This window comes from Thalassophryne amazonica, chromosome 15 (genome assembly GCF_902500255.1).
Source record: "Thalassophryne amazonica chromosome 15, fThaAma1.1, whole genome shotgun sequence".
Classification (NCBI taxonomy): Eukaryota; Metazoa; Chordata; class Actinopteri; order Batrachoidiformes; family Batrachoididae; genus Thalassophryne; species Thalassophryne amazonica.
The window spans coordinates 25,375,315-25,394,105 of record NC_047117.1 but is presented as its reverse complement, the minus strand read 5'-3'; the positions used below and the strand labels follow the sequence as shown (position 1 = coordinate 25,394,105).

Below are 18,791 nucleotides of genomic sequence, written 5' to 3'. Positions count from 1 at the left end.
ATTCGCCCGTTGCACTGGCACGCCTCCAAGGAAAACAGAATTACAGGCGTTGAGGAATAACAGGAAAAGGGAGAAGCCGCGGTGAAAGTATGCCTGAGTTCCTGTCACTTAGCGCAGGTCACACCTAACATCACCTTCCTCTGCAGACGGGAAAGAACGACCTCTGACAACAATGTGGTCAAGTGTACGATATGACGGCGCAATCAACACATTTCTTAAGCCCCGTTTTTGGGTTGATGTGATGATCTATTCTGCCAGTGGCAACTGCAGTGCCCCCCCCCTGCCATCCTCCTGTCAAGCACAGACAGGACACAACAGAAACCTTCCCAAAAACTTGGTGACAGCTGCTGCATTCCTGCTGTGTCACACCCTGATGTGCCCCCCCTCCAACCCCCAAGCTGATGGAGGGGCGGCGACATCCTGAGCGAGTGGCCCTTCAAACGCATGTTTCCTCTCTGCGGCAGGGGACCGCTTCTCGTCAAAGCAGGAAATGTCCCAAAAACAGATAAAGAAAACTTTGGACAGAAATGTAGAAAATAAAGAACAAGATGGACAAATTGGGCAAATAAATAAAATAAAAATCCAAATCCACAGCATAAATGACATCTGTTTCGAAATGCAATGCTGTGCAAAAATCTTAGACATTTTTTAAAACCAATCTGATTGCAGGAAAAGCGTGAAGCATTTAGAATGAAACAAAATAATTACTTAAATTATTTTCACCCATCTGAAAAGGGATGGTCCTTTAATATAACACTTTTAACAGAAAAATCTATAAAAATAATGAAATTCTTTGTAGAATTTGATTTTGTAAATTCTATTTAAAAAAAAAAATAACATTTCAAACTTATAAATTTGGTCTTTCACTAACATAAATAAAACAACACATACAGACACACTCTGGCGCCTAAGACTTCTGCACAACACTCTCTCAATTTATGTTATGATTAATGCCACACTTAGACTTATTATTGATGTGTTTTGTTCCAGTGCCGTGACGCTCTAATCACATAGCACCCAGATGGCAGAGTTTATAGTAAATTGCATATTTGATGGCTGCGCTCAACACTTTATTTATTTGAAACAAAGTGAGTCTAAATAAACCTTTTGGTCGCTCAAACACAACAGGCTCATACATCATGCAAATCTAATTAATGGTGCATGTGGAGGGTTTTCTTTTCTGTTTTGCAGCACTTTATTGATTTTTGTCAAAAAAGCCCCTCACATAGTAAAAGGAATGAAAGAGGGAATAATCAAGTTTTTGTGATTTTTTTTTTTAAATGGAGGAAAACTAGTACGATCTCGGTGTCTGGGAAAAAAGCTGGTGAAGTAGATGTCACTGATCCACTCCCTGATAAGAGGAGAGCAGATGTCTCTGCATTTCTCTCGTTCCTGCATATTCACATGCACACACGCGTGCACGAGCGCTCTGTGAGATAAAGGAAGGCTCTTTCTTGCCGGTTTCCACGACAGCACCTCTGCACCCTCTGGATCCTCCTCATTATTTGGACAACCGTGGCAGCGAGGCCGCCGCTGTCTCCTCAGGACAAACAGCTGACACGGAACCCGTGAGTGATGCTCATATGATGCTTATTGATCGGCGCTCGCTTCGGGGGTTGAACGCGCAGCGTTGTGGTCGGTGCTACCCATATCATAGATCCTGCCGGGCATTTTGGCAGGATGGCAGAGGTTACTGCGTGACCCCTGGTCCACTTTTCTTTTTTTTTCTTGTTGGCACAAACATATATTAGTAGTGTTTTTTTTTTTTTTTTTTTTTTAACAAACAGAAGTGCATTTCCTAAAATTGACTTATAGGTGATCAAAGTAAGAAATGAGGGATGATTTTGACTGAAAATATTACTTGAGCAGCATAAAATTGTGAGCTCTACATTTTCAAATTTAGATAAAAATAAAAGCTCAGTTTTGAAATACATTTTAGTGTTTCATGCAGCCGAAAAGCAAGCTGAGAATATCAGTTTTGCAGACGTCATAATGCCTTGTTTGCATTCTGGGTAAATAGACATAGAAATGGGACCTTGTGCATCCTCCTGCTGCCTCAGACTCGATGTACTCCTGATCGTGCACACACTCCCGCGTGCACAGTAAACGTACAAACTACAGTCAGTCACCTTTTCACTTAAAACTTCCTCTTGAATTTGTGTGCTCTCGCGCTCCTGCAGACACAATCCTGCCTGCCTACAGGAAAAGCATCACCGTGCTCTCTCCTGTGGTTGCTGGTGCACACAGGCTCAGAGAGACACTGCAATGTGATATTATTACCTTCTAACTAATTTCACAAAAAGAGACGAGAGCTAAGAATTCGGACAGGATGCAGAAAATGTAAAATTGTCTGTGATATTTGCTTTAAAGAAGAATCGGCCTCAGAGCTCCAATCAGGTGTCCAGTCGACTGATGCACATGCATCATACACACACACACTTGATTATCCTCCCTCTGGCACTTGACTGCAAATGCTCATCATCCAAACTGGTCCTTGGTTCCACAGGTTCAACATGAGGAGAGTTCATTTTCTACACAGACAGCAGCCTCCAGAATGAAATCTGACATAGCATGCTGGCAGCGGCAGAGTTTTAGGTCGAAAAGGTGGTCGACAAGAGAGGAGAGAGGGGTGAAGTGTGGCGGAATACGAGGAAAAAAGAGAGATGTGGCAGAAGGAAGAAGAAAAAAGTAGTAATGGGGGAAGCGGTGCGTGTCTTTTCTGCAAATCTCCTCTTTCACCTCTGCTCTCCTCCAGCTCTCCAGCCAAGGCCAGCCAAAAGACACTTCAGCTCGCACCCGCGCACACATGGAACCGGAGCCAACACAGCATCAGCCGCAGGAAGCGCACGCGCCTCATCTGACACCAGATACGTGCACATATATCCATACGCTCGGAGTGCAACGACCCATCAAAGGCATGACATGGAAAGAACATCAGTTTGAGCGCAGCGACACAGTCGCTTGTTGTGGATAATTCTGCACACGTGCATCAAATCACCCTGCACACACACACACACACACACACAAAAGGTTCACCAAGAAATGTGCACCACATATGTGACGTGCAACAACCATGTGTTGGCCGGGCGCGTGAGACAGATGCACACCGGCCCACTGCAAGTGTATCAGCCTGTTAGTGGGAAGATTAGCACATCCTGTGATCTAAGCCTTTTTTTGACTCAGACAAAAACAAAACACAGCAAGTTATTCCCCAACATGTGTGTGTGCACGTGTGCGTGTCTCTCTCAGGTTCAAAGTTCAATATTCATGTGCAAGACAAGGACAGGCTGCATGATTGAAATAAATGGAAACAAAACAGATTGAAAATGCAGTTGGATGACTCTTACAAAAAATAAAATTATGAAAATTTAAAACTGATTAATCACTCGGGAGATTTGTTTCTTAATTTGCAAGCGTGAAAATAATAATATTAACACAAATATCAGGCCTTTGTTTGAATTTTATTGTAAGGATGTATAATTTTGTTTTTGGTTTAAAGAATGTGGGAAAAGGTTTTATTTGAAAATAAATTAAAAAATATATAATTTGTAAAATGCATGAATAATTTAAAATTATTTTGTTGTGGTTGTTTGTAGTTGTGAAATATTTCCCGTCTGTCTGAGTGTGGATCTGAAGCAGAACTGGTACTGGGGTGTCCACTGTACCTCTTCCAGGTCTCGGCCCATTGTCGACCTGTCGCACTTCAAAGGAAGCCGCGTTACAGCACCCTTGCAAAAAGAAAAGGAAGAGGCTGTTTTAGATAGTGCAAACATCCAGTGAAGACTTTTATTTTAGCCGCATTTTTCATTTTATTTATGTATTTTTCAGCTGAGCCTGGTTGGCACCATCAGCTCCTCAGGTGAACGCACAGATGCGTTTTTACGCACGCTCCAATTTCACTCCTGCAGCCTGCTGATGAACTCATTAATCCTCACTCTATCATTTAACTGCCAGTGTTCTTCCTCTTTCTTTTCTTTTTTTTAACGGTCGATATTCGGCAGCAGCTCAATTAAGTTTGAAAATATTATAGCGCTCGTTAACGATTCGGCATTAAACTCCAAATTAATGCTTGTATATTTCCCTTACTCTGTTAATAAAATAAAAAAAAAACTAAAGTTTGTTCTTGTAACGTTTCTGAACGCTACATGAGCAGAAAGCAAGCAGTATATCTCGGATCTATTTCATTGATTTCCTTTAAACGACGCGCTGTTTATGCCGTTTCCTGGTGATTATGGAGATCTTTTAAAAAAAAAAGTTCCTGGAAATATGATCGAGGCCTTTTCTGAAAGGTGTGAATATTCCTTTCAACAGAAACCCTCCACAATGAGGAATTATCAGCAATATGGCATTAAAAACACCCCAAATTAATTACGAAAATAAGAAAAAAATGATTTTTTTTAAACGTGTTTCTTCACGTTTAACGCTTCAACGCGGTGCAAAATTATTAAATGTTTAGATATAATTGAACTGTGGATGACAAAAGGCTTTAAGGGAACACAGTTATTATAAAACCCAAAAATGGTTAAACGTGTCGCCCCCCACCACCACCACCACCTACAAAAAATAAATCTTTAAAATTAAAAAAAAAAAAAATCGGGCTGACTTTCCATTTCAGATTGATGCTCTCCTTTATCTCCTTCACACGATGAAACATGCACGTGCTTCCTGTCACGTTTGAATCGTTTAAAAACATAAATGATTGATAATTTAAAAAAACGACATTTGTCAGTCTGTGATCCATTGTGAGTTAAAACACCTGCAATCAGAGGAGTTTAATTCACCTAATAAATGTCAGCGTGTTTTCATTCAAGCTTATTTTTCCCATTATCATTACAATTATGATTATTATTATTATTTTTTTTAAATGAATAGATGCGCAAACCGTTAATTTAGGTCTGTTCCAGACGTACCGCGCGCGTCATGGCGCATCGCTGTCAATCAGTTTTGAAACATCATTTGGCTTCACGGCGATTAAAAAAAGACAGAACACATCCTTCGTATCACCTGAGTTCATATTTAAAGCTTCGAGGAGGATTTTAAACACCAAGTCGGCAAACACCAAGTCATTATCGCTCAGATTCCAAGAAGGGAGGGAAAAATAAAACTTCCTGGGGAGAAATTATGTCACGCCTGCTCCGATGTCTTCTAATAAGAGCTGCGGAGGAAATAGAAATAACAGCGAGTCCCACAGCTGATTAGATTCAAACAACGGGCTGCGATCGCGCGCAGCTCCCAGAGCGCACAGGGCCCGTGCACCTGCTCACTGATCGATACTTTGCATAGGATGTAGACTATGTATTTTTTTTTTCCAAATGCACATTTGTATTTAAAAAAAAAACACGCAGGATTATAATGTTTAGGGTGAATTAAATCCAATATATCGAATTATTAAATCCAACTAAATAAAAAGGTGAGGAATTGTGCAGCTTCCAAAATAATATGATTTGGACTCGACACGCTGCTGTTAAAAAAAAGTTTATCATCATTTGCTCCTCTGAGCCGCGAGGGTAAAAAAAAAAAGAAAAGAAAAAGTGCTGTGACCTGAGTGCGTAACAGCGTGTGCGTGGTACGGAGAGGCTGCGCCTCCTGCTATGATTACAGCCGCTCTCCATCTTTACTGTCTCTCCATCACACGTGCACGCGCACAAGGCATGCACGCAACTCGACTCCCTTTTTCCCAGTTCTGCAGTCAAAACCAAAAGAACTCCAGCAGCGACTTCACAAATCGTGCGTTACTCGAGAGCAGGGCGGAGAAATAATCCAGAATAACAGCATCTATGTGTATTTTATTTTATTTCTATTTTATTTTATTTAAGTGCTCTTCTCCGTCTCCTCTGTCCGTTACCTGGACCGGAGACGGTAAAACCGTCCGGGGCTTTGCTGCTGCGCTGCAGCCGCGCGTTGGGCTCCTCGCCTCGGCCACATGAAGTCAATTAGCCGGTCTCAGAGGGGGCGGGGGCCCAGAGGGGAGCCTCCCCCCCACCCCCGTCCAGAATCTAACCAAAACACAACTGGTGCGCGCTTTTAAACTCCGCACAGCTCCGCACAACAATCACGGAGACGCGTGCGTGTGCGTAACGGATCCGGACACAGGCAGAGATAATCCATCACATGTGGCGCACATCAAATATTTTGGCACAGGAATACTATCCGGTATTTTATTTATTTTTATTTTATTTTTTAAATAAAGCACAGTGCTGATGTAAATATTTTATAAAGGTGAAGTGATTTTTGGAGACATGAATAAAATAAGTTGAATGAAGTTTGTTGTGCAAAGCATGTGCCAATCTGACATATTACAGAACTCAGGAAAAAAAGTTGTGAGCTGTGATTTAAATAGTAAAAACATATTAATGCTTCACGGCACCCCACCACACACACACACACACATGCACCCAAAAAAATTCTGCACACATTCAACACCATCTGACACAAAAACGCACAAACTCCCATTTTTACGCAGCATCCTAACACCTGATCACCCACTAAGAAATGAGAAATTATAGTTTGACTCCAGAATATAAAGGGAAAACAAAGTGGGACACACAGAGGGAGTAAGAGGAGGAGGAGGAGGAGGAGGAGGACGTACCTGCTGGGACATTCTGTAGAGGAGGTTGCTGTCAGTGCTCTGCTGCTGCCATGTCCCCATGAAGCCCGGCTGCTCAGCACTAGGCGGTCTGGTGCTGAACTGCATAGAGCTCTCGCCTGCTCCCTCAGCACTAATGATGCTAACGCCACGCGCGCCGCCGCTCCTGCTTCCGCGCACGCCGAAGGAGATGCAAACGGCACCGGTGCTGCTGGCTTCTTCGGCTGGAGGAGGCCTGGGTGCTTCTGGTTCCGTGTCGGGCTCCGGCGGGACTGTGTCACACTCGTTGCCTCTCACATCCAACTCTGCCTCCTTGGACTGGATGGGGGTGAGAAGTTGGGGGGGGGGGGTTAGAAGAGAAGGAGAGCAGGAGGGATGTGGGGAGTGTGAAGGAGGGGAGGAAGGTGGGGAGGGAGGAGGGGGGAAAGGAGTCAGTGAAGGTGGGTTCTTCTGGGGTCGTGTTGCTTTTTTATTCTAGTGCAAGGTAAGAGGAGCAGGGGACTGTGTATATATGTGTGTGTGTGTGTGTGTGTGTAGCTAATGCTCGGGGAGAGACGGAGGTTTTGCGGTGGATTTCCTTGGGGGGGGGGAGCCACGTCTCAGACGGGGTGAGATGAGGGGAGCACCGGATGGTGAAGTGGGATGAGGATGGAGGCGAAGGTGAGAATGAAAGGAGTAAATAAAAAAAGGAGGGGGGGGGGGGGTTGTGGGTGTTAGCGAGGAGCAGGGGTCAGCAAGGTTGACCTCCGGCTTTGCTTAAATTTATCTGTCAGTCATTTAGCACGCAGAGGTCGACTGTCAGAAGTCACAGCACGGGGAACGTGCACGCACTCGTTCGTGCACTTGTACGCCTTGACAGAAGAGACGAGTTAAAGACGTCAACACACACATCAAAATAACAAGAGAAATGTCAAAAGTAGAGGAATAAAATGTTAGATTTTTTTTTTAAGTGTTGTTTAAATGTAAAGCAAACAGGTAACATGAACCAAGCAAAGACATGCACAAAAAACAAAAAAAGTTCAAATGTCATTAAAAAAAAATCCTAAAAATAATAAAAAATAAAGGAGCGTTTAGTCAGTAAAATGCACAGATGTTTCTTACCATCAATTTTGTACGTGTCCCAGCAAAGTGAAGATGAGGAGTGGGAGCGAGCCACCAGCTCTCCGGCTCCTCTCTCTCTCTCTCTCTCTTTCTATCCCCGCTCTCTCTCTCTCTCTCTCTCTCTTTCTTCTGTGTGATTGTGTCCCTCTCTCATCTGTGCCGCCTGTCCTGTCTCCCCCTCTCTCTCCTTCTCTCTCTCCTTCTCTCTCTCTGACTCCTCTGTACTCCACTGCAGCCACTGTACAACTGAGTGTCTGAGAGTGTGTGAGTGAGAGAGCTGTGGTCGCTCTGTGTGTGAGAGAGAGAGAGAGGATGTGTGTGTGTGTGTGTGTGTGTGTGTGTGTGTGTGTGTGTGTGTGTGTGTGTGTGTGTGTGTGTGTGTGTGTGTGTGTGTGTGTGTGTGTGTGCGCTGCTGCACTCTGAGATGCTCAATGACATCGTGCTGCACGCTTCCTCACACATGCACACCTCCTGTGCAAGGGGCAGAAAGGTGGGGGGGGCGCCGTGGCAGAACAGGGGAAGGAGTGTTTGTCCTCCTGCCTTCTGTCCATTTAAGCAAGCGTCTTGGAGTAACTTTGTCCCCCTGTGGGACTGTCCCGCTACACACAGACGCACACTGCACTCACAAACACGCTTGTACTTTACAACACAAAAAAAGAGGAAGAAGCAGGAAAAAATACACAGTTTGAAGAAATAACCAGAGTACTCTCTACTCAACAGGAGTATTGTACGAGGGTACTAACAAGTACTCACCAAGATATATTGCAAAGTACTTGACTGTACTGCACAAAATGCTATATATTAGATAGAACTTGTGTATATCAGACAAGATTTACTTCAAAGTAGCATATAGACAGTAGTACATTCGGTTAGTTTTCTTTACTTTACACACTAAAAAGTACAAGATAGTAGAGATAAATAGTATGCATTATACTTCAAAGTTTAGCATCCTAGCCAGCAGTAGCATACTGAAGATATACTAGACAGAAAGATACTAGACAGAAGTAGTTTAGACCATACAAGCTATACTACAACTACAATATGATAGACTGTAGTTTTTGACGTTTAATTGGATGGCACATACTACAAAGTAGGATATTAGACAATGTATCCTTCACGTAATAGACACTTGACAGAAGTCCTGTCAAGTATATGCTATACTACTCTGTAGTACAGAATTACTGTCATTTAGTTGGATTTACTGTACATACTACAAAGTATTATACACTAGATGGAAGTAGTGTATACTTTACAAACTATACAACAAAATAGTACGTATATATGAGACAAAAGGACTATGCACTATACAAGTTATAGTACAAAGCAGTACATGAGAGACAGAAGTAGAGTATACTATGCAAGCTACTACAATACAAGCTATATTACAAATTATACTAGGCAGTAGAAGTATATTCTATTCAAGATACACTGCAAAGTATAGTATAGTAGATAGAAGTAGCATATACTAACAATCTATACTATAAATTATACTAGGCAGTAGTACAAGTAGTATGTACTATACAAACGATACTCCAAAGGATAATATATGAGACAGAAGTATTATATACTATACAAGCTATACTGCAAAGTTTAATATACTACACAAAAGTAGTATACACTGTACAAGCTATAGTACAAAGAATAATATAGGAGACAGTAGTAGTGACAGTAAGAACACAGTACAGTGAGCTGTGAGAATGCCTGGCTCAGAAAAAAAACAAAAACTAAAGGTCCTAGTTCAAGGCCACCATCACAGTGACCGAGGCTACAACCCTCCCAAATTAAGACAAGAGGAAGAAACCTACAAAATACTTCCAAATACAGAAAACACCATCAGTTCTACAGCAGGTGCATCAAAAAATGTCTTGCAAATTTAGAACATGTCTGGAAAATTCGGTCTATTTTGAGATTTTGTGCTTTCGTCTATTATTTGCACACTTGGGTTTGTTTACCCATTCTTATGGTTGGGCGATATTTTAGAGGAGTGCACTTACATCAAAATTAGCCCAAAATAGGTCATAGGCATAGTATTTACACACATAAAGAGGAAATTATTCAGAAGTACATTCATCCATTTCTGAAACACAACAAATCTGAAGATAAATGTCCTCAATTTCCTACACAAGCACATTTAGTACATTAAAATTTTACAAGATTACTGTGTCCTGCAGTCTCGTGAAGTTTGTCACTTGGTTATGAAAATCACGGAGCGTCACTATTAAAAATTAAAACTCATTTCATACCCCAAATTAAAATTTTCATTACTGGGGTTCATTTTTACAAACGTGCTTTGTTGAAGTTATTTTAAGTCACTTAAAATTTTATGCCAAACTTGTGGGGCAGTTTGATAGAAAACATCATTCTGCACACATTAATCTGAAGACTTCTTAAATGTGTATAATTCAAATATTATATTGGTTGAAAGTGCATCCTACAAAGAAGTATACTTAGACAGTGATACTATAGACTACGGAGATGTATATATTAGACAGTAATATACACTAGGTATTGTATACTACAAAATATGTACTGTAAGACAGTAGTAGGCACTAGTAAGCAGTATACACTAGAACGTAATAGAGTTTACTAGACCGCATATAATACAAAGTATATAATAAACACTGTTAGTAGTATTCAGTAGAATGTGCTACTACAAAGTAGTACTTGCAGTACGGTCATAGTACACACTACAAAAATATAACCCCAAATCAGAAAATGTTAAGATAGTATGGGAAAGCCCCCATAAAGGTGCATAATTTGACTTTTATTTCATTGCAGACAGTATAAAACCCAAGATATTTTATTTTTATTCTGATCAAATTAATTTAAGTTGTTAAGATACATAAATTCCCTTCATTTAAGGCCTGCAACACTCTGTAATAAAAGTTGGGACACTAAAGCATTTACCATTGTGTAAAGTTGCCATTCTTTCTCACAACACTTAAAGGTGTTTGGCATTGAGGATACCATGCAATGAAGCATTTAAAGTGTTATTTTGTCCATTTTTCCTGCCAAAACACTTCTTACGGTGTGCAACACTACGTAGTTGTCATTGCATCTCCATTTTAAGGTTCTCCACATATTGTCTATTGGGGACAGGTCAGAATGCAGGTAGGCCACTCCGGTACCCTCTTCTTCCATAGCCATGCCTTTGTAATGTGTGCAGAATATAGTCAAGCATCGTCTTGTTGAAAAATGATTGGACATTCCTGGAAAATGTCATTTTGAAGACATGTTGCTCTAAAATCTCAGCGTACTTTTTTGCCGTCACAGAAAGGGCAGTGACACATTCCTATACGTTGACAGATCCTGGCTTTTGCAGCTTTTGGTCCAGAGCACATAGTTTCTTCCAAAAAAGACCTAAAGTACTCATTTGACTGACCCACAGTACATTTTTCCACTTTGTGATGGTCCACCAAGATGCCTCTGAGCCAGAGAGTCAATGCCGCTTCTGGACTAGGTTATGTGATTCTTCTTTTTTTAAGTTTTAAGTTGTATTTATGAATGTATCTATGTATTGTAGTGCTTGACATAATTTCCCAGAGTAATCCATAGCCCATGTGCTTATATCAGCTATTTATGAATAACTGTTCCTGATGCAGTGCAGTTTGAGGGATTGGCGATCACAGGTGTTCAGCTTAGGTTTGCACCTGTGTCCACTATGCACACAAATTCGTCCAGATTCTTTGAATTGTTTGATGAAGTTGTGCATTTTAGAGGGAGAAATATGCAAATCCCTTCCAATCTTTATTGAGGAACATAATTTTTAAACATTTCAATAATTTTCTCTTGCATTTGTTGGCAATTGGAAATCCTCTGCTCATCTTTGCTCCTCAAAGACTCAGCCTTCTTGGCTACGGCTTTGGTACCAAATCATGATTAACTTCTACACTTTTTGTGGACATGAACTGCAAACTGTCAGTTGTGATTTGAGGGGGGGGGGGGGGAGATCACAAGGTAACGAAAAGAGTGCTGCTAACTACCTATAGCCAGCATGTTCTTCACACTGATGGAAGATATGGACAGTTACTACATGTGAGGGTGTCATTTTGGCATATTAACTATCCACACTTTTTTCAAGATTATCTTGGACAAAGAGTTGGAATCAATTAGAAATAAAAGACTTCACCATAGTTTAATTTGTTGTGGAAAGCAGGGGTTTTAATGGATGCATTTGTACTTCAGGAATTACACAATTTTTTAAAAATCAAGGATGGTCCAAAAGGTAAGTTTCTTTAAAAAAAACCCCTCTATAATCAACCACCGTGCCAAATGATCTTCTTCAGATCAACCACAAATGTTTTATGCATGTTAGATTTTTTTCTTTGGGGGTAGGGGTGTGTGTGTGTGTGGGGGGGCAATATGCAGAATTATAGACTACTGTGTGTATCTACCAACTCAGCAACCAATTTTTCACATTTGCCATAAATTCGCACAATGACTTTTTAAAAGTAAAAAATCAAATAAACCACAACGTGTAATACAATGTCATGTCACTCTAATAATAATAATTATCTAGTTCACAGTTATATGACTGATCATAGCAAAGCTGAAACAAGCATGGCACCAATATGACTGAGCAGACCGGTTTAGATAAAAACAGGAAATTTGCAATGACAAGCATCATTTTTCTTTTTATTATCTTTCAAAACAAATGCCATAGCAGTTTACACAGTGTAGATAATATAATGGTATAATACATGTCAATTTGAAAAGGTTATTGAAAATGCCCAAAAGCTGTTTAAGAAGATGGTTTCAATCGCCCACCAGTGACAATGTAATAAAGTACTAAACCACTTTGAGCATCATGTGCAAAAAGAAACATACAATAAATACCATGGTTTTTTTGTGTGGCTAGTGTACAAGAGAATCCTCATAGTATATAGTAAACTGCACAAACAACAAAGACGATAATTGACAAGTGCTATATAGGCCCTGAGGACAACTGGTGCTGGTGCTTGAAGCTTGATTCCCCATGCACAGGATGCCAAGTCAACACAGGGTACTTTCTCAGTTCAGCCTGGTATTCATTTTCAGCTGGGGAATGCATATGAAGTAAAGAAGATTGTTGTTTTTTTATTTTGTTTGTGCATGTTGAAATAAATCATTTATACTTGAATGTGGGTGTGGCTGCTCAGTTATTATGATGCCAGGTTGTAATTTAAGCTAACATTAAAATACAATTCAGATTGTTTTCTGTTTGGAGCGAGCGGTGAGTGATTTCATTGGAACAGGGTGAGCGATCATGTGGGAGCGATCATGAGTGCAGGGGTTTGCTGTGGCTTTGTGTGGGACAGAGTGTGTGTGTGTGTGGGGGGGGGGGGGTCATCTGCAACAACAAGCAAACCGCATTTAGTGATGAGTGGAGTAGCACCAACCTGGGAATTATTGTTCCCTGTGCAGATTCTCCTCTGCAACATAAAGTGCTCCTCTGAAGTATAATCCATAGCATAAGCCCCATGAAAAGCACGTCACTCTCTTCATCATAAGACAGTTTTGAGATAACAGATGCAGTTTAGCCTTGTGGAAAAGTGTAGTAATAACAACAGGAGTACAAGAGTACTGCATAAACTGTATAAAGTCGCTCTGTGCAGCATCTGTGTCATGGGACTTCGTCCACATTTAGCAATAATACTAGGAAACACAAATTTGTGCTTATTTTTAAATAAAGGTTAAAGATAAAGATTTGGGTTGACCCCAGACGATGTTTAAAATTTCAAAGTGTGTTATGGTAGTCTGACAGTTTGAGAATGGCTGTACTCAACAGTATGGACAGAAAATCACAATGGTCTGTACACAAACGTATTGTACAAAACAAGCATCATATTCTTCTCTTGGAAGTAGATAATACTTGAAGGTAGTAGTGTATCTATGCAGTGTAAACAAGTATATTATGGGCACAATGAATTGCTGATTGGTAAATACTAGTCATCATCATGTGTTTGTTTTTAAAGATTGCGTTCTTCCTTTTTGTTTCATGGCTGAATTTATTTATTTTTTTCAGTTTCTGATTTGGAGGTAATTACCAAACGGTATCAATAGACTTGATGGAGTGCCAAAAAAATGTGGCGCCTTTGTCTGATTTCCATTCACTGTGGCGCAAGACTAATGGAACACAGGCAGTCTGCCACCAGCAGCATGCATGAACACGTGCACTCAGCCACATACAGGAACAATCCCCCCCCCCCCCACCCCCCCGCAGAGGCTCTCAGATTTTAATTAAGAAAAAATGAGGAAGAGGTTCCATTTTAGACAAATTGGTCCCCACAGCAGCAAAGGTAAGGGAATAAAATGAGGGATGGAGGAGAAGCAGGAGGCAGACGCAGACAGGAAAAAAAAAGAAACACTGGAGGATGGAACAAAAAAGAGAAAGAAAGAGATCCATGCTTCTTCTGACACACTGTAGGACACATCTCAAACAATGAAGACGCCCCCGCTGCACACACTTAAAACTCCCGTCTCCGCTTCCTCCACCCTGTGTTTTTGCCCGGCCATCATTAGAGAAATGACAGAGCAGGAACCTCGGAGATGTCACTGTGATCTGTCCACAGCCGAGGAACAAAAGAGAAAGGGACAGAAAGAGAAAGATATTTAAAAAAAAAATCCTTTTTTTTTTCTAGAACTGATGCTGTAAGACTGTGTTAAAAGCCTTTCATTTGGTTTAGCGGTAGTATGGTGTTGACCTTCACTGAGATGATCACACCGATCTTTTGTTTGAAGTTCGGCAAACGTAAATCTGCATTCCTTCCTTTTGTGCCTTAAATGATTTTTCCCACTTTTACAGCTCTTTGCGGCGTGTTGTCTTTTTTCTCATCTTGTCATCCGTCTTTGTGTGAAGATGTGGACAGCAGGGGCCTTTGCCTCATCTGAATCCGCCTAATGTGTCACGTCGTATCAGTGCGCCGCGCGCAATACTTTTATCAACTTAGTGAAAAGGTAATGCGCCCGCCTGACGCTAATTATATTAAGTGACAATTTAGCAGCCGAGGCTCCTTTGTGTTTTCCAGCTCAGGCTGCTTTCTCTCTCTCTCTCTCTCTCTCTCTCTCTCTCTCTCTCTCTCTCGCCTGTGGGTTTTTCGAGTGGCACTCAGCGTTCCAAGTCAAGCTGGTGGCTCAGCTTCTGACCTGGCTGGTTAATGGCTGTTATTTGTGGGACGGATGAGAGGACTCTCTCTCTCTTTCTCTCTTTCTTTCTTTCTCCCTCTCCCTTGCCACATATCTTTCTCGTTTCCTTCCTTGCACCCTAGCTGCTGTTGATGGTAATAGAATAGCCGTGATGAGAGAGAAGACAAAAGAGACAAAAAATTACTGCGACGTAGAGATGTGGGAAAACAGTGAGGGACAGAAAGATGAAAAAGGAGTGGGGAAAGGTGTAGGGAAAGGATGTAGAAGATCCTTAGGCTCCTTTATTAAAACTATTATTGTGCAGGACTTGAGAATTCCCCTCGGGGCGAGGGTCCATGTCGAAGCCCATATAATTAACTAGAGGCTCAGCTACGGATCAATTACCAGACAAGCAAGTGATAGCCGAATCAATGGAAGATCATCAGCCTCGTTATCAGTGTTGCAACTCATTAGAGGAAAAGTGAGGTAGGGAAAAAGAGGAGGTGGGGGTGATGGGGGAGGAGGGCAGGAGGGTTGGTGGCATTGCCTGAGCCCCCACCCCTGATCCTGATGGGTGTCACTGGGGGTGGGTGTGTCTGGTGTCGTGTTCAGCAGTGACAGCGGGTGAGCTGCATAACAGAGTGCAGCCATTGCCGTGGCAGCATTTGCCAAGACTAGTGAGGATCGAGGTTAAAGATCTGAAAAAAATATCTACTCCATAAGTCCGACATGAATTTGTAACATTTCAGCGGATCAACTATTCCTTCAATCACAGTCAAATCATGTGTCAGAGAAGAGGGTGTAACTTGGTGTAATAACCTCCACCAACTGGGAGAGGCAGTCACCATTCTTACTTAGATTCCATTAGATCTTTATGATGTCATAAGGCCAGAGTTCAAAGGAATGAATATTAAAGAAAGTTAAAATTAAGAAGCGGTTTTGTGCCACATTCAGCGCCCATTTTTCTACAAACTTTCATCACTGTCTCTGTGATAAACCCTTTTTGGGATTTAGCACCTACATACAGACAACCAGCTTTTGTTCAAGAGTATGCATTGGTGCTGTGTGTAGTCACATCCACCACCTCTTGGAATTGCTTTGGGTCCTGCAGACCTGTGGTCTATCCTTATCTCCTAAAATTAGCCTTCTGTCTGCTGCAGTCACACGTTAAATTAGGTCCCCTTTGGCCTGGCCCAGTCTCAAGGGCCCTCAGCAATGAGGTACCTGTGTACAGGATCAAGATCCAACCAGATGGTTGCGATGTTGAAGCGAATCCTCCTTTACTATGCCTGCAATAGGACACATATGGGTCTCCTTTGGTAACTTCTTATTTGACACAAAGTCCTTACAGAATTATTGAAGGATTCTCTTGAGAGGCATACCGTTTTATCCTGACAATTCTCCTGAGAGATATAAGGTTACACCTTGATGAGTCTACTGACAAGAATAGGGTTCTATTATTGACTGAAAATTCTGTTTGTTCAGTGTTATTCAACGCAATGACTGTATGATATTTGGGTGGGCACTATTCACACTGCCATCCAGTAGATGGGTCAAAATGCATAGAACACTGCCATGTACTGGATGGCAGTATGAATAGTACCCGCCAAATATCACACGGTCGTTGCACTGAACAAACAGAATTTTCAGTTTTGCAAATGCCTTGTTTTTTTGTAAATGAAAAAAAAAGACATACGAGGTCTATTAGATAATAAACCGACCTTTTTATTTTTTCAAAAACTATATGGATTTAAATGACGTGCAATTACACCAATCATGCTTGAACCCTCGTGCGCATGCGTGAGTTTTTTCACGCGTCGGTGACGTCATTTCCCTGTGGGCAGGCCTTGAGTGAGATGTGGTCCAGCCCTCTCGGCTGAATTCCTTTGTTTCACACGCTGCTCGAGACGGCGCGCGTTGCTTTATCAACATTTTTTCTAGACCTGTGAGGAATATGGTTTTCGGTGAAAAGTTTAACGGCTGATGAGAGATTATGGGGTGTTTCTGTCGCTGTAAGGACTTCCCACGGAGCGGGACGTCGTGCAGCGCTTCGTCGGTCTGTTTCGACCTGAAAACATCCTAATTTAAGGCTTAATTCACCCAGGACGTCGTGAGAGAACAGAGAAGATTCAGAAGAGGCCAGCATGAGGACTTTATGCGGACATTCCACTGTTTAAGGACATTTTTTAATGAAAGACATGCGTGCAAATTCGCCGAGTCGTTTCCGTGACGACTTGGCAAATCTGTGTGCGCCGCGACAGGAAAAACACCTCCGTGTTGAAAACCATTTGTAAAATTAAGGCGGCTTTTGATGGCTTTCAACAAGTGAGTAACTGAGAAATTGTTTAACAGCTTGGGCATGTTCCAACTTGCCCATTAAGGTTTCCAACGGAGGTGTTTTTTCCTGTCACGACCCCCCGCGGTCGGGTCCGGCCCGACATGCGACTCTGCCCGCACGTTCTTTCATTACAAAATGTCCGTTAACAATGGAATGTCCGAATAAACTCCTCATGCCGACTTCTTGTGAAAGTTCTCTGTTCTCTGACGACTTACTGGGTCAACAGAGCCTGAAATGTGAAAGTTTTCAACTTGAAACGGCGAGACGCTGCCTCCTCGAAGCGCAGATCGCCGTCAGTGACACTACCAGACCAAAATCTCTCATCAGCCGTTAAAATTTTTACCGAAAACCAGCTGAATTTATCGAATGGTGTCCACTCAGTTGTGCCTTACAGTATTAAAAAAATTTTGATCAAACAAAGCAGCAGTCTCTGAGCCATGAAAAAATCGACGAGAGGGTGGGCGACTCCTCACTCAAAGACTGCCCACAGGCGAATGATGTAACCTACAGGCGTGAAAAAACTCTCCCATGCCCACGAGGGTTCAAGCATGTCTGATGTAATCACACGTGATTCAAATCCATATGGTTTTTGAAAAAAATAATAAGGTCGGATACTTTTCTAATAGACCTCGTATTTTACAAATAGCCTACACATTTATTTGTAAAAAAAAAAAAAAAAAAAGCAACAACATATGCTACACTAATGTGTTGTTTTTTTACATATAAGTAAGCCAACTAAATTATCATTTGTTCCAGTTTCTGTCAAACTGCTAAATAATGCAAGTAACTAGTGCAATAGAACAACGTGCAATACACTTCAGCACTTTAGCATCTGGCACTTTTCTCAGCACTTTAAATATTTGAATGTCTCTGTGTTGTCATTGCAATGTATTTCCTGATTTTAGTCTAGATTTTAATTCTTGTGTTTTATGTGATTTGTGTCATTTTGTAAATTGTTCTTTGCCCTGTGAAGCAATAATGTAGTGCAACGCCTAAGACAAATTTCCCTAATGGGACAATAAAGTTGACCTTGACCTTGAACCAACCAGTAATGGGCGGAGGCTCATTTTCCCAAACGCCTTTTGGGCATCTGCATGTGTTAATGTTCAAACCTTCAGACTTAGTACATAATTTTAAAATTACAAGATATGTGTTATATTTTCACTTTGTAAAAATGAGAGTTGACATTAATGTAGATAAACTATCTGGATAAATTTGGTTTATAAATCAAAACCATAAGTCAACCCTGCTTTGCTTTTCATGACTTCTGCCTCACATCTGGGGCACTGTATGTTGAATGTAAATGACTCTTCCTTACAGCAATGGGCAGGGCGCACAAAGACAGAAGCGCTGACTCGTTGGTTGTGTTGGGTTTGTGGATGGTCTTTGATTCTAATCAGAAGTGTTGGTGATGCTTAAACTCAAAACCGGCTTGTCAGTAGCTGAGAGTGTACCAGAGACAATACTGAAAGTTAGCGGTTAGCAGTTAGCTGTGGCTTCTGCTAAATTTTTACTGGCTTATAGGTTTAGTGTTACTAAAAGATAAATTTTCAGTTAGCAGATTAGCGGTTATCAAAGCTAACCTTTTGATTACCTGTGCCAACCACTGCCCAAAACACACTTACTACTGTGAGGACTTTGGACTCTGCACTATAGTTCAAG

The 18,791-nt window shown here is 41.4% G+C and overlaps 1 protein-coding gene across 1 annotated transcript in view; it reads right to left on the bottom strand.

Moving 5' to 3' along the window:
* bnc2 (basonuclin 2) overlaps positions 1-18,791 on the bottom strand; it is a 414,234-nt gene that overhangs the window by 176,561 nt on the left and 218,882 nt on the right. Inside the window, 1 exon segment of the mRNA XM_034188627.1 lies at positions 6,590-6,904. Within this exon segment, the coding sequence (XP_034044518.1) occupies positions 6,590-6,904 (315 nt within the window).